At 42.9% G+C, this 25,171-nt stretch overlaps 1 protein-coding gene across 1 annotated transcript; it reads right to left on the reverse strand.

Moving 5' to 3' along the window:
- Positions 1-647: 647 nt before the first annotated feature.
- Positions 648-24,912, reverse strand: Alas2 (5'-aminolevulinate synthase 2). The gene is made up of 11 exons (XM_075958094.1): positions 24,826-24,912; positions 19,831-20,026; positions 18,533-18,655; positions 17,525-17,635; positions 14,217-14,439; positions 13,264-13,448; positions 10,548-10,727; positions 6,734-6,898; positions 5,484-5,752; positions 3,909-4,071; positions 648-936 (listed from the first exon to the last, which is right to left on the reverse strand). Exons 2-11 carry the CDS (start codon positions 20,009-20,011, stop codon positions 773-775), a joined length of 1,764 nt encoding a protein of 587 aa, XP_075814209.1. The 5' UTR covers positions 20,012-20,026; positions 24,826-24,912; the 3' UTR covers positions 648-772.
- Between the last annotated feature and the right edge of the window lie 259 nt (positions 24,913-25,171).

Consider the following 25,171-nt stretch of genomic DNA (forward strand, 5'->3'; position numbering starts at 1 on the left):
AATAGCTTCCCAAGTAGTGTGTTCTTCAGCTGTGACAAATTGTCATTAGAGAGAAAAAAGGGGTGTTTCAGCCCTCAGAGTTACAGGGCCTGAGATACCATAAGTCTCAGGGAAGGTGACCACCTCAACCAGTAGGATTATTAGTTCCCTGCTGGGAACCTTGTGTAAAGACATTGTGTGCTATGGCTAAACATCTTCCTTCACCTTGAGAAAGGCTTGTAAATTCTATAACATAGTATTGGAAGAAAAGAGGATAGTGGATCATGAAAGACGTATGTTCCTTGTTCTGAAAGATTTCTTGGTTTGGGAAAGCCATTATTCCCAAAGAAGAACCCGTCTTTAGTTGAGACCCACTCTGCTTCTGACATCAGAGGCTACCTGGGGCTTAGCTTTTCAGGTGAACTAGTGAAGAGGGGAGCCCTGTATTTTTGTTGAAACCATTGAGAAAGCCATTTCGAGTCTGCTAAGGGGTTTGGCTCTTTGTACAGATTCCAGTACAGTTTAGAGGCATTTCTTTCCTCTTCCTAATTGTGGCTTTTCCTGGTCCAATCAACAAGTAATCTTTGCTTTCCTTGTGGGACTGGGGCTTGTCTGAGTGAGTCAGTATAGTACCGTTGCCTGTTCTTTGTTGACCAAAGGGCTATGGATGCTTCAGGTTGCTCTTTATTTTCAGAATCAAATCAGCTAGAAACACACAACAAAGCAGAGAGCAGGAAGAAGCCCAGCCCCAAATGGAGTGCAGGTGGCATGGGCATTCAAGGCAGCTGGCTTCTTAGGCATAGGTGGTAACATATTGGGGCCCCATGTTCCCAAAGTAGGATCTCTCCCACTCACTCATAAGCTCAAAGTGTACGGGACGATGACAGAAATTGCATGCAGCCGCAGACACATCCTGGAGGGGCAGCCCCACCTCAGTCCAGACTAGCAGCAACTTCTCTAAAAGGAGATAGAAGAGGGAAAGAATTAGTTAGACTTGGTCTACTAAAACCCTTGTTGCTCTGAATGCACCAAGATCTTGACTCCCTCAATCTTTGAGGGAACTTAGGTCCAGAAGTGGACTTATTTGTTTGCTTCAGTGTGACCCATTAATACTATCATTTGTCTGTTGATGCTGAGAAATATGCCTATGACAGGATTTAAAACCATGCTGTACTAACCTTTACCACTCCCTTCATGTAAGCCTAGTTAGAACATCCTAACCTGACAAAGGGGACACTAAAAGTAATCCTACTGTGGTATCGGTTTTGTGAGGTAAGGTGGGGGCTGCGTTCCTGAGCTGCATAGGGACCCCGAGGAGGGAATGTGACCCAACTGTAGGAAGTACTTAAGTTGTAGCCCTGGCGTCCATTTTAGCGCCCCCCCTTTTTTGCCCATCCCTTGTGGTACGGTCTGGTCTTCTGTTCTTAAACACCATCTGTGCTGATGGTTCCAGCTTTCCTAGAACTCTGCATCGGTTCCCAGACTTGTATATCCAGTAACATTTCTGCATCTCTACTTGGCTTCCTAGTAGCCATCTAACATCTAACAACATGGGCCCAACTGAACTGTTAATATCTCTGTCCTTCACAAGCCCCTTCTTCTCACTTTTTCTGCCACTTTATACCATCCGTCCACACCCATCTTGTTCCCCAAATAGAAAAGGGCTATTTCTGTCTTTGGGTATTGGCCTTAGCCTGTTCTCTGGGATGTCTGTTAGTTATTTACCCAGATAATCACAAACAGTACCATGTAGAAACCATTGAATGCCATACTAAGGAGCTTCAGCTTTGTTCTGTAATCCAGGGGTTTCTACAAATTTGGGGCTAAACATCCTTATTGGTATAAATGGTTTAGCAGGTACCCCCAATCTTTACTTATTTGTATATTATGTATATTTGTTGTGGCCATCTTGCATGTTAAGATATTTTCTTAGCTTATGGATCATCTTGGGCACCTTACCTTAGAGTCACTGATCCAGGGGCTTAGAAAATAGAACACCTGGCAATGGAGTGGTATTGTTGGGTTTTAGAAAAATCCCAAAGAGAAACAAGGAAAGGGGGGGGGGGATATGTTGATATATTTTCAAGAAACAACACCAGAGGAGGCAAACTGGGTTTGAAAGAAGTTAAAGAGAAGATGTGCAGGATTCAGGATGAGTTGACTATGGAATTGAGTAGCTACATCTCTCTTGCAAAAGGGAGCACTTGGAGCCCTAAGCACTGAGAGCTCCAGGACTAATCCCAGAGCTAGAGAAGAGTCTTAGCCATAGAAGCCCGGTAGCTATGACCTAGTGCCTATGTGACCATGGACCCGTAACTTTTTATACTTCAATTTGTACTTAATACACAATGAAAATTATAAAAGCATCTCTATCTTATGTATTAAGTGGGTTAATACATTTAAAACAGCGCTTGGCACATGGTTAGTAATAGATATTAAGCAGCTTTATTTGATGTTTTTAAATGAACGAATGGATTATCAGCACCTAATCATCTTCTTTAAAACAAGCTGACTATGCTCTGGACAGAATGACTTGTCAATACATGCCCTCTGCTTTCATATCTACTTAATTCTTTTATTCTAGAGTCTTGGCGTTATGTTCACATGTAGTTCAAGGTGGACCACAAAGGCTTGCTCACCTATAAATCCTTTCTAGTTTTCTTGTACTCCATAACCACTCAGCTCATCATATTAGAATAGCTGTGTCTATCTCCTCTGCCATTGATTGTCTATGGATATTTCATCAAGGAGACTTAGAATGAGCAACTGCTATGTGCCAGTTCTTAGGTCAAAAAATAGACCCTAGGGGCTGGAGAGATGGCTCAGTGGTTAAGAGCATTGCCTGCTCTTCCAAAGGTCCTGAGTTCAATTCGTAGCTCACAACCATCTGTAAAGAGGTCTGGTACCCTCTTCTGGCCTGCAGACATGCACACAGACAGAATATTGTATACTAAATAAATAAATATTTAAAAAAATAGACCCTACCAACATACATATAAGTAATATTATATGGAACCAACAGGTTACATTTAGGAATATATAAGTATTTTTGAAGGGAAGTAAGGAGTAGAACTTGGGAGGGTGTGCAGGGAGAAAATAGAAGGGAGAAACGTTGTAATTAAATTACAGTCTCAAAAATACACCCAAAAGAAATACAATAAACATTGGGTGAATACACCAAATTGTCATCTTTCAGGGTAAAACTCAAACTACTCAGCTCAGCGCTACCAGTCTCTAAACCTAGACCTTGTTTATGTTGTCTTTGTAGCTCTAGATTGACCCACCACTATCCTGCTCTCCTCCCTTCCCGCAGTTCCTGTTCTTAGTGGTTGCTTTTGAGACTTGGCCTCCCTAGTCCGTCCACTGGCCTTAAACTAGTTGTGGCCTTGAACCCCTGATCACTCTGCTTCTAACTCCAAAGTGCTGGGGTTTGTGCCGGCAAGCTCAGCTGTTACTGCTCTTCACATGTAGTGCCTCCGCCACTTCCTCCTTGCCTTTCTTTGTGTTCTTTCCTCCTCTGGGAATACCTCTTATCAACCCTCTTCTCTTGGTCCAAACCCACTCACCTAGTAAGGTTCAGCTTGGAAGTCCCTTCCCCCTAGGAAGGCTATCTTGAATCCTGAAGGTAGTTTAGTACCCTCCTCTGTGCTCCCACAACTTCCCCAGGTACTGTCTTTCTTAATGTTTGATCTCACCTGATAGCGTTGTTTGTATCCACTATTGTTTGTGTTTCTTCTCCCCAACCAGACTAGAACCCAGTGAGTCTATGTGCTGTTTCCCTTTCATTTGTGACCTTGGTGCAGAACCTGGTACACAATGAATGCTTCTAGAAACGTTTTCCAAATCAAGTGCAATCTAGCCTCTCAAGCTTCTTTGAATCCTGAGACTTAAGGGATAGGAAAGTATAGACACCCATGCTGAGAACTTACCCACAAAGTTTTCCATCATCTGTGGGCTGTGGTGGGGGGAGGGTGCCAAGCGCAGCAGCTCCTCGCCCCGGGGTACAGTTGGGTAGTTGATGGCCTGCACATAGATGCTGTGCTTGGAGAGCAGGAGATCACAGATCTTGCTGTTGAGTGCTGCATCGCCCACCTAGGCTCAAAATAAAGGCCTTTCAGTACCTCTCACCCTGAGCCACCACAGCACACTAGCTCTATGAAGGAGGAGGAGGAACCCAGATCAAGGAACAACCACTGAATTTGGGGTCAAGTTGTTTTTCTTAAAGGGCTGAGGCAGGGATGCCTCCGGAATCTCTCTCAAGGGGAGCCCAGAGCCAGCAATGCAATTTGAAGGAGGGATGGAGCTGGTGTCTTGTGTTGATACTATTTGTACAACAAACACATTGGTGAAATTGGAGTGGTCAGAAAGCCAGGGTACCTCTGAGCTGCTGTTACTAGGTTAATTTAAAAATTGCAGTTAAAGCCGGGCGATGGTGGTGCACGCCTTTAATCCTAGCACTCTGGAGGCAGAGGCAGGCGGATCTCTGTGAGTTTGAGACCGGCCTGGTCTACAAGAGCTAGTTCCAGGACAGGCTCCAAAGCCACAGAGAAACCCTGTCTCAAAAAACCAAAAAAAAAATTGCAGTTAAAGGGAGTGACTCCAGTTGGCCCTCTGTATATCTGTGTTCTTGGTTCAAGTATTCACCCAGCCTCAGCTTTGAAAAAAGAATGTCTTTAAGTCTCTCCTTGTTGATGTTTCCCAAATAATACAGTTTAATGGCTAAGTAGTTTTTGTTTGAATTTGGTTTTACTGGTGATCTAGCAATTAAATGTATTGTGGAAGGCTGAATAGATTCTATGGAAATGTAACACCGTTTTGTACAAACTGAGGAGAGCATTTCTGGATTTTGATACGGGCAGTGGGAGGTCCTTTATGGATACTGAGAGGTTGCTCCTCTCTCCTTCTCATCCCCAAAATTGTCATAAGAAGTGTCCTTCTTAGACCCTGATTTAACTGACTTACATAAATAGATGTCATTTAAGAAAGGAACAGCGGTTGATTTTAGAAGTAAGAAACATTTAAACACAGCTGGCAATCCAAAGTACCAGCTAGTTCTATGGCTGGTTTTGGGGTTTTGGTTTTTTACCTCAAACCGGAACAAATTGGTAGCCTTTACTGTGTGTTGTATGCTTCAACATTTTCTAGTCTATGTTTCCCTATCTTCAGTCTAAGTATAACCCACTAAACTGATTCCATGACCCACTAATAGTTTTTAATAAACAACTTGAAAAACACTAAAGTATAAGCTTATGATTTTGAGGATCAGAGCAATTTAGTAATAGCAAGGCAATGATTGATGAAAAAAGACAGGTTAATCTATAATAGCTAACTTTTCAAAACAGAGACCAAAGGTATAATAAGTCTCTGGTGTATGTGGCGGGGTGGGGGGTGGGGAGGCCATAAGAAAGCAAAGTGTTGATTGAAGGGGCAAAGTGGTTTACTGGAAATAGGAAGGCTTCAGGAACAGGAGGTGGGGAAGGCAGGGGGAATGATGGAATTCTCACCCTGATGGGGATGATGTGACTGGGACAGGGGATGACAGAAAACCCCCTGTCCATTAGTAGCTGGCGCATATGCTTGACGTTGCGCTGGTGTGCCCGCCTCAGGGCTTGCCCCTCCTCTCCCTTGAGTAGACGCACAGATTCTAGAGCCCCAGCGAGCACCATGGGAGGCAGGGAAGTGGTGAAGATGAAGCCTGCAGCATAGGAGCGCACCATGTCCACCAAGTCCCGAGTGCTGGCGATATAGCCACCAACGCAGCCAAAGGCCTTGCCTGCAAATGAGCAACAGAAGTTATGCACAGACCTGATGAGCAGTCCACAGAGGGGCAGACTAATGCCCCAGGTAACACAGGCAGGTAGACCAGAAGCTGGGCCTCCAGACTCCCTTCCCAGTACTCTGCCCATCTCTCCTGTGCATGGCAGAGTTGATAGTTCTGTGGTTCTGAGATAGGACTGCCACATACTGCCATATGCAGTGACTAGATAGGAAGGAACAGGGTGGGGACCTTTAGTTGGTTAGAGCCTGAAAAATAACTAAGATGAGACTTGGGGCTGGTGTTGGGAAGGAAAGACTTTTCTTCTTATTCTAGTTGGATCCAGCTGTCTGGTCCAGCTCAGGAGCCTTTTAGAAAATCTTTTCTAGACTTTCTCAGTGACTGTACAGTGGGATGGGGAAGAGATGACTTGGTAGGGCAAAGCTTGAGGTTATAAATTCTTTCCCAGCCACTCCTGTGGCTGTACACAGGAAGGAGAAATGGGTCTGGAGGGGGCACTTCTCTGGTCGCATGTAAGGGAGCCCCGAAGTGTTTGCTCACTGCTGACTAGTTTTATGTCAACATGACATAAGCAAGAGTCATCTGAGAAGAGGGACCCTCAACTGGGAAAATGCCTCCATAAGACTGGGCTTGTAGGCAAGTCTGTAGGGCATTTTCTTAATTAGTGATTGATGGACAGCCCTGTCCATTGTGGGTGAAACCATCCCAGGGCTGGTGGGCCTGGGTTCTATAAGAAAATAGGCTGAGCAAGCCACGAGGAGCAAACCAATAAGCAGCACCCCTCCATGGCCCCTGCATGAGCTCTTGCCTCCAGGTTTTCACCTGGTTTGAGTTCCTGCCTTGACTCGCCTCTTCCTGCCTTGACTTCTCTCAATGGGCTGTAATTCGGAATTTGTAAGCCAAATAAGCCCTTTTCTTTCCTAAGTTGCTTTTGGTCTTGCTATTTCATCGCAGCAATAGTAACCCTAAGACACTCACCAAGAGTTCCAGAGATGATGTCAAGCTTGTGCATGATTCCATCACGCTCCCCAATCCCTGCACCCCGGGTTCCATACAGTCCTACAGCATGGACTTCATCCACGAAGGTCAGGGCCCCATACTGGTGGGCCACATCACACAATTCCTCCAGAGGACAGATTGCACCTGAGAAAAGCCCAGGGAAAAAGAGTAGGAAATCATAACCCTTCCCTAGCTCCATTTCCTAGATGGAATTTTCTTCTCATTTAAGTTTACTTTGACTTAGAAAAAACGTGTTATAGCCGGGGAGGATGGTGTCTGCCCTCATTTGGGAGTATGCCAAGTATCAACCACTTGAACCCTAGCCATACCCCAGTCCTTCGTGTTTGTGTTCCGCCCCACCTCATGTATTTATCCATTCTGTCATCATTTTTACTTCATTTTGACAATGTTGTTTCTATCATTTTTAACCTCTCTGCTGCCCTCACCCCTTCTGGGCTTATCCATTGCTGTATAGAGTGGCAGTGGCCTGTATTATTCCTGTGTTTAACTTGACAATAGTCCATGTCTGCTCTAATTGACTGCAGTCCTCACCGCAGAGCCACTCACCCCCTTGGACAGCTACAGTTGATAACCCTTCAGCATTTTCTCCCCTGGCCCTCTTTGTTTCTGTCTTTGTGGGTTTCTGTCACTATCTTCTTTTTTTCTGTCCATGTTGGTTTCTGTTTTTCTGTCTCTGCCTTTCTTCTCTCCTACCTCTGCTCCTCACTTTCTCATCTCCTTACTTCCTCATCTTTTCCTCAGTGTGTTCCTTTCTACTTCAGGTTTTCTCTGGACCCTCATATTTCATTCCAAGTGTCTTTAGATTTCTGCTTCATTGAGTTTCTTGTGTCTCTGTGAATGTAGTTTTTCTCTGAGGAACCTCTCTCCTTCCAGTTCTGTCACAATGTACCAAATCAGAAGCTATCTCAAGTCTCTTCCATTTTCCCCTTCCTATTTACTGTTTCCATGCTATTTAGATGTCATCTAAATAGACTTTGTGGCCATTCTTAATATTCTAAGACCATACTTCTGCTCCCTTGAAATTGCTGATGTAAAGGAAGTTGGAATACAGAAGAAACTTTTTCAGATGGAAGCAGGGGCCCTGGGCCAGGATTAAAAAGTATAATGGGGGGGGGGAGGTAGCAAAGCATAAGGGACAACCAACAATAGGAGATGGAACTTGAGACAAGGCACTTCGATGATTCTTGTATCATTTCAGAAGCAGAAACCCACATCTAGAATTGACAGGATAGTCAGGTTCCATCAAAAAATGAGGAGCAGTTCATTTGCAAGTGTAAGTAGTGTGATTGCAGGCCATCAGAGAAATGCAAATCAAAACAACTCTGAGAGTCCATCTTACACTTGAAAGAATGGCCAAGATCAAAAACACTGATGACAACTTATGCTGGAAAGGATTGGGGTAAAGGGAACACTTCTGCATTGCTGGTGGGAGTGCAAACTGGTACAGTCCCTTTGGATATCAGTAAGGTGGTTTCTCAGAAAATTAGGAAATAACCTACCTCAAGACCCAGTAACACCACTTTGGGGTATATATACCCAAAGGATGCTCAATCATACCACAAGGACATGTGCTCAACTATGTTCTTAGCAACATTGTTTGTCATAGCCAGAAACTGAAAACAACCAAAATGCCCCTTGACTGAAGAATGGGTAAGGAAAATGTGGCACATTTACACAATGGAGTACTACACAGCAAAAAAAAAAAAAATGACATCTTAATTTGCAGGCAAATGGATGGATCTAGAAAACATCATATTGAGTGAGGTAACCCAGACCCAGAAAGACAAATATTATATGTACTCACTCATAAGTGACTTTTAGACATAAAGCAAAGAAATCCAGCCTATAATACACAATCCCAGAGAACCTAGACAACAATGAGGACATACATGGATCTAATCTACATGGGAAGTAGAAAAAGACAAGATCTCCTGAGTAAATTGAGGGCCATAGGAGAGGGTAAAAGGGGAGGGGAGCAGAGAAAAATGTATAGCTCAATAAAGAAAAACCTTGCATTAGGAGCTGGTGAAATGACAGTGCCTGCTGCACAGCCTGGTGACCTGATAGATTTGCAGAACCAAGATGAAGAGTGAACCAGCTTCACAAAGCTGCCCTCTGACCTCCACATGGGCACCCACATAAACATCATACACAATAGTAATAAATACATATTTTTAAAACTTGCTCAAGCTAATAGTTATGCTAGTATTCAAACATGGACTGTTTGTGAGTGATGTTTATAGTGCTGTGGTTATAGAAATCAGGAAATAGTGAGGATTCTCTCATTTCATTTGGAAAAGTGGCACCTTGACATGAAATGAGGACCTCTACCTTAAATAAATCCGGAAACAGATACCTAAAACACATAATTTCTGGTGCACAGAACCAGCAATAGACAGCTCTGGGCCTCATTTCAATTACAGTAAGAGAAGAGGTGAGAAGCTGGGCGGTGGTGGCGCACGCCTTTAATCTCAGCACTCAGGAGGCAGAGGCAGGCGGATCTCTGTGAGATCAAGGCCAGTCTGGACTACAAGAGCTAGTTCCAGGACAGGCTCCAAAGCTACAGAAAAACCCTGTCTCAAAAAAAAAGGAAGGAAGGAAGGAAAGAAGAGAATAAAGTCATTTATTTCTGTTAAAGTGTAGTAAATGGAATGACTGCCATTGCCTATAATTCTACAACCAGACATTTTACCCCGGAGAATATTGGGGCTCAGAGAGTTTCAAAATTCCCCAAGTTCATGCAGATAATATGTGTCAAAGATTGAATTTTAATCCAAATCTGTCCTACTTGAAAACCTATTTTGACTCCAGTGTTTCCTAGTGGACCATGGAATCCTCGGCAAGAGTTTGTAAAATTTGCCACTGTAGAGGACAGACACCGCCATGACTGACTTGCATATCATTCCTAATGGGAAGAGTGTCATGCAGGGAAATAAGAGTTATGTAGCCTAGTAAGAAAATAATCATTTTACCATCAAATTGGTGAAGCACTAAGACAAACTTTGATGTTCTGTGAGGACTTTGTTTCTTTGTATATTAGAATGTAATAGCTTGTACTATCCTTCCTCCCACAAGAAAACCCACAGAATCAACTAATCTGGCTCATAGGAACTCACAGAGACTGAACCCACAACCAGGAAGCCTGCATGGGACTGAGCTAGGGACTCTGCATATATGTGAAAGCAGTATAGTTTGGTCCTCTTGTGGGACTCCTAACAGGGGGAGCACGGGCTGTCCCTAATGCTTTGGCTGGCTTTTGGGAACCTGCTTTTCATACTGGGTTGCCTTGCCCAGCCTTAATACAAGGTGTTGGGGGTGTTTAGTTCTACAGCCACTTGATATACCATGCTTTGTTTCTTTCCATGGGAGGCCTGCTGCTTTCTAAACAGAAACAGAGGAGTGGATTGAAGGGTGCAGAGAGGGTAAAGAGGAGGGAATAGGAGGAGTGGAAGGGAGGAAGCTGCAGTTGGGATGTAAAATAAATAAATACATTTAATTAATAAAAAAGAATTTAATAGCTGCCTCTCCTTTTGCATTTCCTACCTGTATGACCTGTGACTCCTCTTGTTCATGTCTCAGTTTCCTCATCTAATAGTAATGATAATAATAGAACCCATTTCATAAAATCATCATGAGGATTTAGTGAATTAATACATGTAAACTATGAATAACTGAATAGCATACTAAACACCATATGTTAGTTGTTATTATCATCATGTCTTTGTGAGATATTAGTACTAGTAAACATGCACCCATACACATACATACATACCATCCATGGAATGGACAGTCTCAAAGGCCACAATTTTGGGTGTCTTGGGATCGGACTTCTCAAGAAGTTTCTTCAGGTGGTCTGGGTCATTGTGCCTGAAGACAAACTTGGCTACACCACTGTTGCGAATACCTTGGATCATGGAAGCATGATTGCCTGCATCTGAGTAGATCTCACACCCTGAGGAAGCAAATGTGTAATTGTTTTTTTTAAATGATTTATTTAACTTTATTATGTTCGTTGGTGTGAAGGTGTCAGATCTCGTGGAACTGCATTTTCAGACAGTTGTGAGCTGCCATGTGGGTGCTGGGAATTGAACCCGGGTCCTCTGAAAGAGCAGTCAGTGCTCTTAACCACTGAGCCATCTCTCCAGCCCCCAAATGTGTAATTGTTAAGCTTCTGTCTCATTCCTCCACTTTTACACTCCAGGTATGGCCTGGCAGGAGAAGAAAGACATGGACGCCTAGCTGTGGCCTCTGACTGTCTTGAGGGGAAAGAAAGTTCAGTTTCCCAGTAACTTTGAGTTTCACAATGACAGAGTTTAGTTCATTCTTCCTGACACTTGGAAAATCAAAGCTTGGAAAAGGATTAGCAGAGAATGCTTGTAGTCTCAGACCTTGCTACTAGACTCTCCCTGATCTAGATGACACTTCCCCCTTTTCCAGGTAGCTCCATCTGTTCATAATTACAGGGACAGATGCGTATCAGGTTTCACTGTGGGAATTGTATGATCATGAACAGTTCACAGCAAAAAGAGCAGACAGTGACCACGTTACTGTACAGGGCACACGCTAAGCAACACAAAAGGGTTTTCTCTATGACATGAATGCAGAGATTCTTACTGGGCTATACTGGGAGGCTAGGGATGGGTGAAATGTGGGAAAGGGATCTGTCTGTTCCATAGAACCCTCAGTTTTCACAGACATCAAAGAACTCTGGTCTTTAATAAAATAAGGGACAACTTCTATTTGAGAAAAATAAATCATGGTTTCTTCCAGGGCTTGACCTGTTTAGCTGGAAGTTTCTTGAGAGCAAAGTCCAAACCTTTTCATCCTTATATCCCTTGTTCCCAGTACAAGGTACATATAAAGCTATGGAAACATTTTTAGTGAGTGAATGCATAAACAAATGACTAATTTATAAGTTGAAATTTATCAAGTGGGAGAGTATGAGAGGCATGTCAAGAGATGACATCTTAGGATTTGGTTTAGTTAGAAGCTATGATGTGGAGTTTACATTTGATCCTAGGGGCAAGCGGGATCCATTAAAGAATTTTAAACAGGGAAAGGAGAAAGATAGATTTACATAAGGAAACATTGTTCTGAATGTAGGAAAAATAGACTATAGGAAAGAACAAACCAAGAAAACAATGTTGGTTAGACGAGAACGGTGGTAGTAGAGAAATGAAAAGGTGTCGAATTGTACTGGTTGAGGAGGAGTAAAGAATTGATCCCCCCCCAAGATGGTGACTTTATTTAGGGGTTTGGGATGACCTTAGAAGAAGTGTTCACAAAGTAGTGGTGACTTTTGAAGTGTGTAGTGAAGTAGCATACAGCAAGTCCAAACACTTATGCATTGTGCCTCTTATGGGCAGGAGAGAGACCGACTGGTAGATAGAGAGTGATGCGGAGCTTGAGGCAAGAGACTTAAACATATTGAAAGAGAGTAAGAGGCTGAAGATGTGGAGGGATCGAGGGACAGATGGATGGAGGTGGCGTGGGAAAGGGGACACACGCATGTGCATGTGCACATACATGGTCAGCAGTGGGGTGGAAGGAGAAGTTACTGGATAAATAGTGGGCAATGACCAGCGCACCAGTGGAAAAGACTAGTCAACAAGAAAAAGGGGCATGTCCTTTACTACTGTAGGAGGCAAAGAATGAGAGGAAAAGTGGAGGTGCATGTAAGTTGGCAGGTGCTTGTGGCTAGGAGTTGAGGATAATGCTATCTGGTGTTTTCTACTTTCAGTGTAGCAGGAGGTAAAGATGTCTGCTGAAAGGAGAGAAGAGACGGGGATCCGGCACAGTTGTCACAGACACTTGAAAAGCTCTGAGGAGAGGTTAAGGAATGTGACATTTTAGTGGCGCCTCTCTAAGGACTCATATAAGCCCTGGATTGGCATGGATGTAGAACATCGTGTCCATCTGAGATTCAGACTGATAGAAGGCATGTGAGGGGAAAGCGTGGACTAGAGAGTGGAAAGGGAGAAGATGGCTTCTACCACATAGTTGAAGGACTGCCTCTAGGCAAAAGGGAAGAAATATATTTCACAATGAAGGGAAACAATGAAGAAATGTTGGTGAACAGATAGGTTTATGGTTGCATGTCAATAAGTAAGGAAAGCTATTTGGTGGTTTCTGCATTATTTTTGTAAGACCTGAGTTATATATTAAGAGTCAAGGGTGGAGGTACAGGTTTTGCAGAAACGTTTTTAAAGCTCTGTGGAGACAAACGACTATGTGTATTAGAGATGGTAAATTTATGGTGTTACTGTTCTGTGAGGTCAGGCACTAGCTATTCCCTGATGCTGGCCGTCAATCTAGGTGTGGTAGGAGTGAAAGCAGAGGGATGTAATCATCCACTCCTAAGTATGCATGGCAGGTGAAAGGGAAGAGCAGAAGAAGCAAGTGAGCCCAAAATAGAGGGGGCAGCAAGTGAGACCGGATGCTCTAGTGCAGGACACCAGCCTCGAACAAATCTCAGGCCTTGCACTCACCTGGCAGAAGCTTGGCCAGTGTAAAGAGAGTAGAATCATTGGCCACAAAACAGGAGGAGAAGAGCAGGGCTGAGTCCTTCCGGTGCAGCTCAGCCAGCTCCTGTTCAAGTTCTACGTGGAACTTGCTGGTACCTGAGATATTGCGAGTACCACCAGCTCCAGCTCCATGATTCTTCAGGGTCTCCCTGACCCCAAGGAAACAGAAGACAAAGAAAAACAAAAACAAACCTTGTTAGGCACTGAGCGAATACGAAACCCTTCTTTAATGTGGTCAGTGTTAACTTAAGTAGTCCTGAGTGGGTCTCAACCTTCCTGATGCAGTTTCCTTTAATACAGTTCCTCATGTTGTGGTGATCCCCAACCATAAAATTATTTTTGCTGCTACATCATAACTGTAATTTTGCTACTGTTATAAATTACAATGTGAATATCTGGTATGTAGGATGGTCATAGGCAAACCCTGTGGAAGGGTTATTCAGGCCAAAAACGAGTCACGACCCGCAGGTTGAGAACTGCTGAAGTGGGGGAAAGAACGGGAAAGGTAGAGATGGAGGTAGAACTAGATACAGCTTGAGTGGTTTGGAAAAGCTAAAGGAAGCCCCCCCCCATTTCCCTCCCTCCCTCTTTTTCTCTCCTCTCTCTCTCTCTCTCTCTCTCTCTCTCTCTCTCTCTCTCTCTCTCTCTCTCTCTCCCACACACAGACACACCCCATTCTAGATCATAGACTCAGGGAGCCTTTTTTGGTTTCCATTATCATCCTGCACACCAGACATACAGTAGTTTAGAGAGTGATGTGTTGACTGACTGAGTTTGTATCTGAGGCATAGATAGATGTACTGGGAAGACCTTATACAAAAGAGATGCTGCTAGAACCAAGGTGTCCACTGCTCGCGTGGCTCCAGATCTTTAGATGTGCCCACCCCACAGCTCATAGTGCATACTCTGCTACTCACTGTATGGCCTGCAAGACACGAGGGTGCCTGCTGATGCCCAAATAGTCGTTACTACACCAGACAGAAACATCCTGTGAGGCCATAGATGCCTCAGAGAAGTGTTGGGCAAAGGGGTAGGCATCAGCCCAGCGATTCACAGTCTTAAACACACGGTAGGTGTGGTCCTGTTTCTTCTCCATGATCTTGTCTCTGAAAAATTGGTCATAACCAAAGACCTGGCTTCCTGCAGGAGTAGAAATAGAGAGAGGAATAATTCAACTCAACTCTCTTCCTGACTAGTCTTTATTTTACTCATGTTGATTTTGGGCTTTCTAATTCTCTTCCCATGTATTCATTTATTTGTTCAGCAGATGTCTTACTGGTTCTTTAACTTTTTTCTTCTGTTGTTTAATATGATATAAATGCCTGTGTATGTGCACACATCCAGGTGTGTTCATGTCAGGGTGCATTGTGGAATTCAGAGAACAGCCACAGGCATCAGTCTCTCTTCCCCCTTTGTTTGAGAGAGGGTCTCTTGTTCACTGTGGCATGCAGCAGACTAGCTGGCCCTTCCATTTCTGAGGATTTTCCTATCTCTCCCTTCCACCTCTCAATAGGGGCATGCTGAGATTATCTGCATTTGCTTGCCCGTGGGCTCTGGGTGCTCAAACTCAGGTTGTTGTTGTGCTTGCACAGCAAGCATTTTACCCACTGAGCTACCTCCCCAGCCCTGGCTCACACTAACTCTCTATTTCACTCAGCCATTCCTTTGCTAACTCACAGATTTAGTCAGGCTTTCCACTCAGCATGGCCTCACCTTTCTTTCCAGAGTTAGTGTGGAAGATGCCTTACAGGAGTTACTGCTTCAGTCTCAGAGAAAGGAATATTGCTAGGTCCGGTTTCTACTCATGTCTCTTCTCACCTGATAGCTATGTGACTCTGAACCAGCAAAGAATCCTCTTTACTGCAAAAATTAAACACCAGAAAACTCCCACAAATCTTCCAATTGGTAAATGGGCTGCTGAACTGAATGAAAAATGAACTGGATGAAAAAATTCAAATGGACACTAAATACTTCACATCCTTAGCCACCAGGGAAATGCAGATTTAAGCGGAGTTTCAATTCCATCTCGCTTCAGTCATAATGGCTATTGTCAGGAAAACAAATGATAACAAATTTTGATAAGTAGGCAAGCAAAGAGGAGCTCTTATACACCAAGGGTCAGAACCTAAGCTGGTTCAGCAACTATGGAAATCAGTATGAAAGTTCCTCGGAAAAATAACAGGGATTAGAGTGATGACTCTAGCTCATGCTGCATCAAGTGTTCAGCAACCACATCAAGTGCTTACAACTTCCTTTAACTTCAGCTCCAGGGGATCCGGTATATCTGGCTTCCAAGGGCATTATCACACATGTGCATGCAGAAGTAAATGCATGCATGCATGATTTTAAAACGATAAAAATAATACTTCAAAAGAATCAATTAAAAATAGGAATACTGTATGACATATCACTTCTAAGCATATACCCAAATGACTCTTAAGTCAGCATACTACAAAGATACTTGTACACCCATGTTTATAACTACACTATGCACAGTTGCTAGCAAACAGCCAGCCGTCAACAAATGACTGGATAATGAAGATGTGATAAATATAAAACAGTGTAATTTTGTGCAACTGTAAAAAATGAAGTCATGTTGGAAAATGGATATAGCTGAAAATCATTATGTTAATAAAAGCCAGACAGAATGACAAATGCTCCATATGTGCTTTCATATATACGTGGGACCTGAATTTAAAATTGTGTATTTAGTGTATACGTTTGTACATGTGTATTTGTAGGTCAAAAATTAGAAAGGGAACCATAGGTGGTAGAAGAGATCTTAAGGGAAGTAGGAAGTAGAGAAGGCAACAGAGGACATGTAACAGGAAAGCAAAAAGAAAGGGCTGACTGGTAAAGAAGGGGAATCAGGTGAAGGAGGAACACATGAGAATAAAATATAATAACATGTGTATGATAATGCCACGTGAAACTCATTACTTGGTATGCCAGCCAAAACAACTCAATTTTAAAAAATCTTTTTAAAAAAATCATCTTTTTTGTTTTAATGTACTCATATGTAGAATGGAGCTTAGAATTCTTTCCTTGCTTAGTTGTGAGAATCTAATGACAACACTAATATTTGGTATGTGGTAATAATACTGTCCTCAGAGGTCTACTAATAATAGTGGTTGTAATTAAAAATAGCTAGTGTTTTATTATATTATCATAGCCAGCATTAATGGATGCCTAATACATGTAGAACCTACTTCCAGGAACCATAAAGATGCTAACTCATTGATTTCTCACATCAACACTATATGGAAAGTTCTATTAGTATCTGTATTTTTGTTTGAAGGAACTAAGGCATAAAAAGATCAGCTAACTTGACCAAGGTCATGTAGCAATTAAATGCCCATCAAGTAAGTGACACATTGGTTCAAGTAATGAAAAAGTTAAAACCATGAATTTTCTTTGGGTATATTCATATGGCTATAAAACTAGCATGCAGCCTTAAGTGGAGGAATACAAAAGCATTAGCAACAACCTTAATTACAGGTTCTTGTTTAAATGAATAATGTCGTGTCTACACTATGGAACACAATTCAGCCATTAATGATCCTTATGCAGCTCTGTGTTGATGGCCATGAAGTAAGTAATAATTGATATGAGGTCGTATTCTTAAGTGAACAAAGCAGCGCAGTAAACTCTGGAGGTAATCGGGTCATAGTTCTGAAAAACCATGAGTATGATTAAGAGAGTGGATGGGAAATTCTCTCTGTCTCTGTCTCTCTATCTTATGTATGTGTAGCCATAGGAAGGTGTGTCTGGGAGAAAACACAACAAAAAGTTAATGGTAGATGATAATTTACTCTTTATTTCTCTGTATCTCTTAAAAATAATTCCTTATTCGTATACTAGAAAAATGAATCAATCCCACTATGAAAAATGGATATAAGAGGCAGAAAGGGTGAGAAACTTTGAGGGAAATATGGAAAAATAATGGAGGTAAGTTTAGTTTTTAATGAGACCTCATAACAAGCTAGGAATACTACATTGCTATAAGTGTAATTTATTTTTCCTTATAAACTATTGAGGTAAGTGTTTGAATGACGTGACTTAGTTACAAAATCCACAGATCCAGCAAGACCAGCACTAATGCATAATTTTAAAAATTTTTGGTTTAAGAAAATATTCCCATTTTCTTTTTTATCCTGTGTCATGCACCCTTTCAGTAGCTACTTCACTCTTCCCATGCCCGATCTTTCCATCTTGACAAACTCACCAGTCATATTGTTGTGAATCAGGTGTGTAATCGCCCCTTCAATCTGCTCTGGGTCCTGGAAACTAGGGAATGGTTGGCTTGGGATGCTTGAATCCAAGGAGCTCAGCAGGTCTACAAGGGAATAGGGAATTCATTGGCATGAAGAGAGGAAAAGAGATAGTATCTGTTGTCCTCTTTAGGTTCAGTGTAATGCATAGCTATAAAGTTTAGAAAGTAGAGACGCCTCCCGGGGAATGCTTCTGCAAAGTAAGCTTCCGCTCATCTCCTAGAATGTCTGGAAGCCTTCCTTAAGGGGATTCACTTCCCACTGAGAGTTGCCCTTGCATAAGGTAACCAGGAAATGCACCCTAGGCCCTGTACTTGAGAGATGGGTGTGTTTTAGTCTTCAGTTTTGAACATCATTAAATTTTAGTCTCTAACTTTTTTGTTCTTAGTGATAACTCAAAGTGACCTGTGAAAGATGCCAGTAGGATGGCCAGGTGTGAATTGTCTTGAGTGCTCTGTCTAGGTTGTTCTTGAACTCTCTATCCTTATAAAGAATAATTTGTTGAAAACAAAACTTTATTTGAATTCGTTTTAATAAAATTGATAATTCAAAATACTTTTCAGGGAAGAAAGGCTAATTAATTCACACTATGTCATGTGAAAACTAAAGGGTGTATCTATTCTCTACCCCTTTTCCTTCATACAAACCCAGACTCTCATAATATGGTCTTGCTAAACTTGGGATCCCAGTTCTTTGAAATCCACTTAGCTGCCTGGGAGAGAGGAGGGCCCATTTTAGACTGACAGCTAAAAGTTACGGGAGTTTGTAACTGTGTATGTGTTGAGGAAATACACTTCAGTGCATGGCCTAATCAACTGCCTCATATGACTCCCTGCAAAAGACTCAGACTGTCCATCATGGAATGTATACAGTCTTCCCTTGGATTTGCTTAGCCCAGAGTATGATAAAGTGGGATCAATCATTAGGAATAGAGGTTGGATAGGGTGAAGGTCGACTCCAACCTGTCTTGAAAGTCTTGACATCTTCTTGGACTTCTGGGGCTGCCTTCTGCACAATCTTGCTCTTCCCATCTTGGAGTTCTGACATCATGAAAGGACAATGGCTCTTGGCCCAAGACGGAGAGTCTACACAAAGGTAAGAGAGTAATTGGAGGTTCATTCCTTAGCCATACACTCTACTCAGCAATGATTACTGAGACTTACTGTATTCCAGAGCTCTAGCTCAGGCTATGATACAGATGAGAAGTTGAATGAATCTGGTCTTATTGCTGGCAGAGTTTCTAAGCAGGGAGAAGTAGCATACTCTGACAATACTTTGGAAATGGTGGGATGGGAGAAAGGACAGGACAAATGAAATCTAGAAGATCTAAGGGATGGGACTAAGAGGTGGTATTGGCTAGGCTAGGGGTCTAGGCAGGCTTTGCAGGAGCAAAAATGCCCAAATTCAGTGTTGAATGAGAAGGAGGAGAGGAGATAATAGTATAGGGGAAGGTCATATGTCACAAGCAAAGGCAAGGAATCATAGGACAAAAAATCAATTTGAGCAATTTTAACCTTTTAGCATGGGTGAAGTATAGTTTGTGTGCAAAGAACATGAAAATAAGACTCAATAGCAGCGGTTCTCAGCCTGTAGATCAGAACCCCTTTGGGTAATGAACGATCTTTTTACAGGAATGGCATAACAGGTATCCTGCATATTGGAAATTTATATTAGAATTCATTGGTCCTCTTGTGGAACTCATAACAGTGGGAGCAGGATCTGTCTCTGACTCTTTTACTGGTTTGGGGGACACTTCTCCCCATACTGGGTCGCCTTGCTCAGCCTTAATACATAGGGAGGTTCTTAGTCTTACTGCAACGTGATATGCCATGTTTTTGTTGATAGCCATGGAAGGCCTACCCTTTCCTGAACAGAAACAGAGGAAGAGTGGCTTGGGGCATGAGGACAGAGAGTTGTGTGGTGGGAGTGACTGGGAGGAGAGGAAGGATGGGAAACCATGGCCCAGATGTAAAATAAATAACAAATAAATTTATTAATAAAAACAATTTATAACAGCAACAAAATTATAGTTACAAAGAAGCAATAAAAATAATTTTATAATTGGGGGGGTTACCATAGCATGAGGAAAATTGAGAACCCCTGCTCTAGAAAGACACTGGCAGAAGACACAGCCAGAGTCTATTGTTTTGGGTCAATTCATTCTGTCTTGAACTCTCTAAGCTATTAAGTCATGATAATCAGACCTAGAACCTTGTCTTTATGACCCAGACATTCCCTTCTGCCAATAACCTCTTCTTACCTCCTCCAGCTTTGGTTGCTTTACGGTGGATTTGAGAACAAGTTGGTCCATGGGTGGCCAGGATGGGGCAGCGTCCAGTACCAAATAGGAACTGATAAGTCTTAGCCACTTTACCTAGGAAGCCTCGGGGGCCCCGAGAGAGCACTGGACAGGATTGTAGCAACACAGCTGCTGCCACCATCTTGAGCCCAGAGTCCTGTAGAAATTGTGGAAGAGAGGAGATTTTCATCATGAGGCCAAAAACCAGATAAGTCATGCCTGTGTTTAATTCTTTGCCTTTAGTTTCCCGTTCAAAGTTTGTTGCCTTCCTCAGAGGTCCTCTATTATCCTTCTCAGAAAACAATTGTAATGTTAAATATGAGGGAGAAATGAGAGACACCAGTAGATAAAGGGACAAGGGAGAGATTTCTAAATAGAGATCAGAAAACCCGGACTCTGACTTACTCTGACACCAGCTGCTTAGTGATTGTGAGGATCACCGATGTGCCTTTGTGAATGACATCTGACAGTCAACCTTTGACCAACACTTGAGGTCACTGTCTTTCTAAGGCTTTTATCCTCATCAGGGCATCATGGTGCACACCTTTAATCCCAGCACTTGGGAGGCAAAGGCAGGTGGATCTCTGTGAGATTGAGGCCAGCCTGCTACAAAGTGAGTTCTAGTACAACCAAGGCTACACAGAGAAACCCTATCTTACAAACAAAGACTATTATCCTCCACCAAATGAAAATTTGGCCTTTACTGCAAACAGATACTATTCACCAGAGCTCCTGGGGAGTGTCCTGCTTTGTCTTGAGAATGTTCTACCAGTGACAGAGAAAGAGATTGAAGCCAGCTGTCAACTTCAGGAGATCCAGGAAACAGGAAAGGGCAGGCATGTGCCGTATAGGCTGTGTACCACCAGGTTGATATTTTGATATGTTTGAATTTTCTCCTGACTTTTGGTTAGACATAGATAAAGGAGGCGATGAAAATAAGACCTAAGAAGGCTGAAAGACATAATCTGTGTGGATCAGAAAAGAGGACAGAAGCCAAGGTAGAGAAAGATAGGGGGAATCAATAGAAAAGACAGAACAAATGACATGTAACTGTCGGTGAGTATTGACTGAAATTTGGAGTAAGTTAATAACTATGATCTTAAATATAGAGAGAAGGTAAGAAGGGGACGAATCAAGACAACGTCAGAAAGATAAAGATAAAAGAAGAAAGAAAACAAAAGTGTGATGGTGGAGGAGGAAGATCAGAAACTGAGAAAGACTTCAAAGCTGGAAAGAAGGGAACAAGTTAGGTAGAGATAAAACAGCCGTGGAAAGGAAGACTGATACTGAAAGACAAGGCAAAGGATCATGAAAAATACAGAAGATAGGGAGAGGTAAAAAGACAAGAGAAAGAGAAACAGGGAATATACCAGTAGGGACAAACAGAGATACATAAGGGAAATTGTGTAGCCTAGAGTAATATATAAAGACTGAAAATTAAGCAGTACAGCAAAGAATCCATCAAGTGCAGAGTGGGACACCAAGATGAAAGGGGAGGGTTAGACAATAAAGACTTAGGGGACCATGACCCTACTGGGGGTGGTGGAAGAGAAACTGCTTGAAAAAGATAAGTAGATTTAAAAAAAATCAAAATATCAAGAGAGAGTGATAGGGGCAGAAGAGATGGCTCACTGGTTCAGAGTAAGTACTGTTCTTCCAAGTTAGATCTCCAGTACTCATGTAGTATGGCTCACAGTTGCCTGTCACTCCAGCTCCAGGAGATCTGATGTCTCTGGCTTCCATAGGCCTGGTACTCACATATACACACCTCTCCACAGAACCACACACATAAACATAATTTAAAATAGTAAATCTGTATTTAAAAAGGAAAGAGGTGGGTATAGGGGAGGAGGAAACATATAAAGAAGTAAGATTGAGAGAAAGAAAGACAGAGAGAACAAGAGTGAGAAACAGATTGGAAGAAATGGGCCAATTGTAGAGCCAGAATCAAAGGGTGGACAAGATAAATAATAATACAAAAGGGGAGATGTGAGAGAAAGTGGGACGACTTAGCCCCCAGCTCTGCCAAGAAAGCTACTGAGCACAGTGTACGAGCACCCTCAGTGTATAAAGCCTTATTATGGGAGGGACAAAGGAGTAGGAGGAATTCCTGGGCCTATCCTGTTGGTAACTTCTTTCATCTCCCTAATGTCCCAGAGCAATCACACACCTCTTACTTTACAAAGCAACCCAGTCATGTTATTCCATCTTAGAACATCCTCCTTCCCTGTCCCAGGCTGTCCCAGCAGCCTGAGTTAGTTTGTGGGCCTGTGCATATGGGCCCTCTAACAGCAAGAAGCAGACAGCTGATGGGAAGGATTAAATGAAAAAAACAAAAGCAACAAAAACCATGTGAACCCTTCAGCACAAAAAGTTTGATTTTCTTATTTAAATTCTGGTTTCCTAGCTTCTTTGTTCAGTGTTTTAGGGCAAGGCACTTCTCCTTTCTGGTTTTGGCTTTGATGAGTCGTCAAATGTGAGGTAATTATGTCTACATCAGTCCATTGATTGGATCCAGTGCCTACCTCATATCTAGTCTCCCTTCTGACTGCCTGCCCATGAATGTTAAAGCACTCAAGGCTGAGCCTGCAGACCAAAGATAAAGCCCCCAGAGTTTATCGCCTCAGGAGTCTGACCACTCCCTAAGATGAGCCCAGGGTGTGGGAGAGAAGAAGAACCCCTTCCTGGAATCACGTCTGAGCATCTGGCCAAGGCTGCCTCTGCCAATCTGTAGTGAGTCAAGATGGATAGCCCAGGTCCTTGCAAGTTCCTATGAACTTCTCTGACATCAACACTGACAACAACAGCAACAATATTGAAGTATATAGTAAGACGGAAGGCCCTTGAGACCAGAGGCAAAGCCTGCTCTGAAATGATGGGGGATGAAGACCTGTTTCCCATGTACAGAAACTGAAAAGGTCAAATATACTCATCATCTCTATGGAGCTATTCTAGTGAGGGTCCTGGGGAAAATACAGAGTACTTCTTGACATGGATTGAGTTCTTGAGTTACTATTGAGCTTGAGTTACACCTTCTCTTGTCTTTCCTGATCTTCCTGGGAATCATTATGACCCATAACTTTGTAGTGTGGTTATTTTGGGCTCTTTGTCTACTTCCGACACTACTTAATGGGAGAAGGGAATGGCTGAAGTTGAATGCAGGCAGCCTTTCAAGCAGTTGAGGGTATTAAGAACATAGACTCTTGGCTGGGCATTTTGACACGCAGGAAGCTGGGACAGCAGAATCCTGAAGCCCATGGCAGCCTGAGATGTATATTTCCAAGTCAGTCAAGAGTCAGTAGCAGATCTTTTCTCAGTAACAAACCTAAACTTTGGAGCCAAGGAGTTGCACCCTGACTATGTCAAGCCAAGTATGAAAAGCTGGAGATGAAATTTTTTTTCTCTTATTACAATTTACTGTGTGTGAACTTGGGTTCCCCCTGGCCTTCCCCACCCCTCACATACCTTCTGAACCTTCGTTTCTCTACAGACATTGTGTTAGATAGGAAATTTCATAATTTCCCCTCTGGTTCCGATATTCAAACATTAACCAAGCTCTTACTGTTGTAAATGCTCCAAATACAGTGATTTATTCATTTCTCAGGACAATGTTGTGAACCTGAGGCCCCCAAAGATCGAATGACTCACCCCGGTCAAAGACCTGGTAAGTGAAAAAGAGCAGGGTTTCAACTCAGCCAGTCTGGCTCAAGAGACCCCTAGCTTAGACAATGTAGATCCATGATCCAAACATCACATATTTTCTTAGCTGGGAGCTTGATGGGCTTGACTCTAGACACCAAGCCACTCTGCTACAGTAATACAAGCCCCTTTACTATGCATTTATCTTTTATGGCAAATGGCTTTCTTCAAATGTTCTAAAGTAGGATTTGAGGTACTATTGAACATTTATTAATTCCACCATTAAATGATTTTCACATCCTACTGCATAGAAGAGATTGTCTAAAACAAAATCAAAGAGATCGTGGTGAATTTTCAGGCCAGGTGGCATCCTTCCTTAAAGGTTTGTCCTGCATCTCTACACTTCTACAATTTTACGTCCATTTGCATTCCCATAGGCCGGAGAGGCCAGCCATGACTCCATCCCCTTGGAGAAGTCAGAAGCCACCCTTGCAGAGTTTCTTTCCCCTGGCTCCCATTACTTGTGGCCTGCTTTTAAGAATCATTTAAGTCTGGAGGAGAGAGAGCCTGTTACTTCTTCCAGGAGCTGGAAGCATCAGGCCTTACCTCCTCTCCATTTCCTACCGCTGGAAATCAGAAGAGAACAGAAACAGAAGAATTTAGATACCCAAGCCAAAACTAAGAGATTTGTGGAAACTGTGGACAGGTGCTCTTGCCACAGGATAAATGGCCTGCCTGGGGTCTCAGGGTGTATTAAGATGAGACAACACAAGTCTCTTGCCTTTCTGCACAATGACAGCATTCCTTTTCCAACCTCTTCCCTTTATTTCTGCTAATTATTCAGCCTCTTGATCCCTTCCATCTTGCATTAGCATTCTTAACCCCCTCCACCAAACCCTCCAGTTCTCCTTCCCTAGATCTGACCCCCCCACCCAAGGCTCTTGCACTCTGCTCTAGGCCAAGCGGACAGAAAAGAGTCAAATGGAGGGAGAGAAATTTGGAAGAAATGTTAAGATGCCTTCTAGAGAAACAGAGAAGAGACAAGAGAAACAGGAGACTAAGATACAGAGTTGAGGAAGGAGACAGGGAGGGGGAGGGGAGGGGTACAGACAAAAGTCCATTGAGGGAGAAGAGAGAGTATGAATGCCCGGTGAGTGAGTGATACCGAAAACTAATAGAGGAAAGAGAGGGCAGAGAGGAAAGCCCAAAACAGAAGCGACAGTTTCTGTTAAATTCCAAAGTCAGGTCTAGTCAGCCAAAGTCAACATGCAGTGGTGTGGGTGGGAGCCCAGAAAGAGGGCTGGAAGCAGCTCTTACCTGTTGCCCTGCACTGAGGACGAACCAAAGACGGTGAGTGCTGTGGCCCAGAAGGCAGAGTTTACCCCTGTCTCTGGCTCAGCCCCGCCCACCCCGCCTTCTGCCTTGGCCCTAAGGTTTCCTTGGCCTCTGCTAAAGATAAAAAACAGAGTAGCCTCCTTTCACTTATGCACTCCCCCTGTTCTGTCTTTTCCCTTTCTGTTTTCTTCTTTTCCCTCTGAGGTGGTCAAATTTAGTTATTTGATTTTGTGATCAGACCATCCATATAGAGCCAGGGCACCTTCAGCAGAATCAACCTGAATACCTCGACCAGAATACTAGCCCAGAAAGGCTAGTACACGTGCAG

This window comes from Microtus pennsylvanicus, chromosome X (genome assembly GCF_037038515.1).
Source record: "Microtus pennsylvanicus isolate mMicPen1 chromosome X, mMicPen1.hap1, whole genome shotgun sequence".
Taxonomy (NCBI): Eukaryota; Metazoa; Chordata; class Mammalia; order Rodentia; family Cricetidae; genus Microtus; species Microtus pennsylvanicus.

Coding starts and splice junctions, on each gene's coding strand:
- Alas2 (XM_075958094.1), bottom strand. CDS start 20,011: ATGGTGGCAGCAGCTGTGTTGCTACAATCCTGTCCAGTGCTCTCTCGG. Junction 6,899..10,547: donor GACTGTCCATTCCATGGATG/GTATGTATGTAT, acceptor GGCTTTTCTCAG/GTGCAATCTGTCCTCTGGAG. Junction 4,072..5,483: donor GTCACATCATCCCCATCAGG/GTGAGAATTCCA, acceptor TTTTGAGCCTAG/GTGGGCGATGCAGCACTCAA.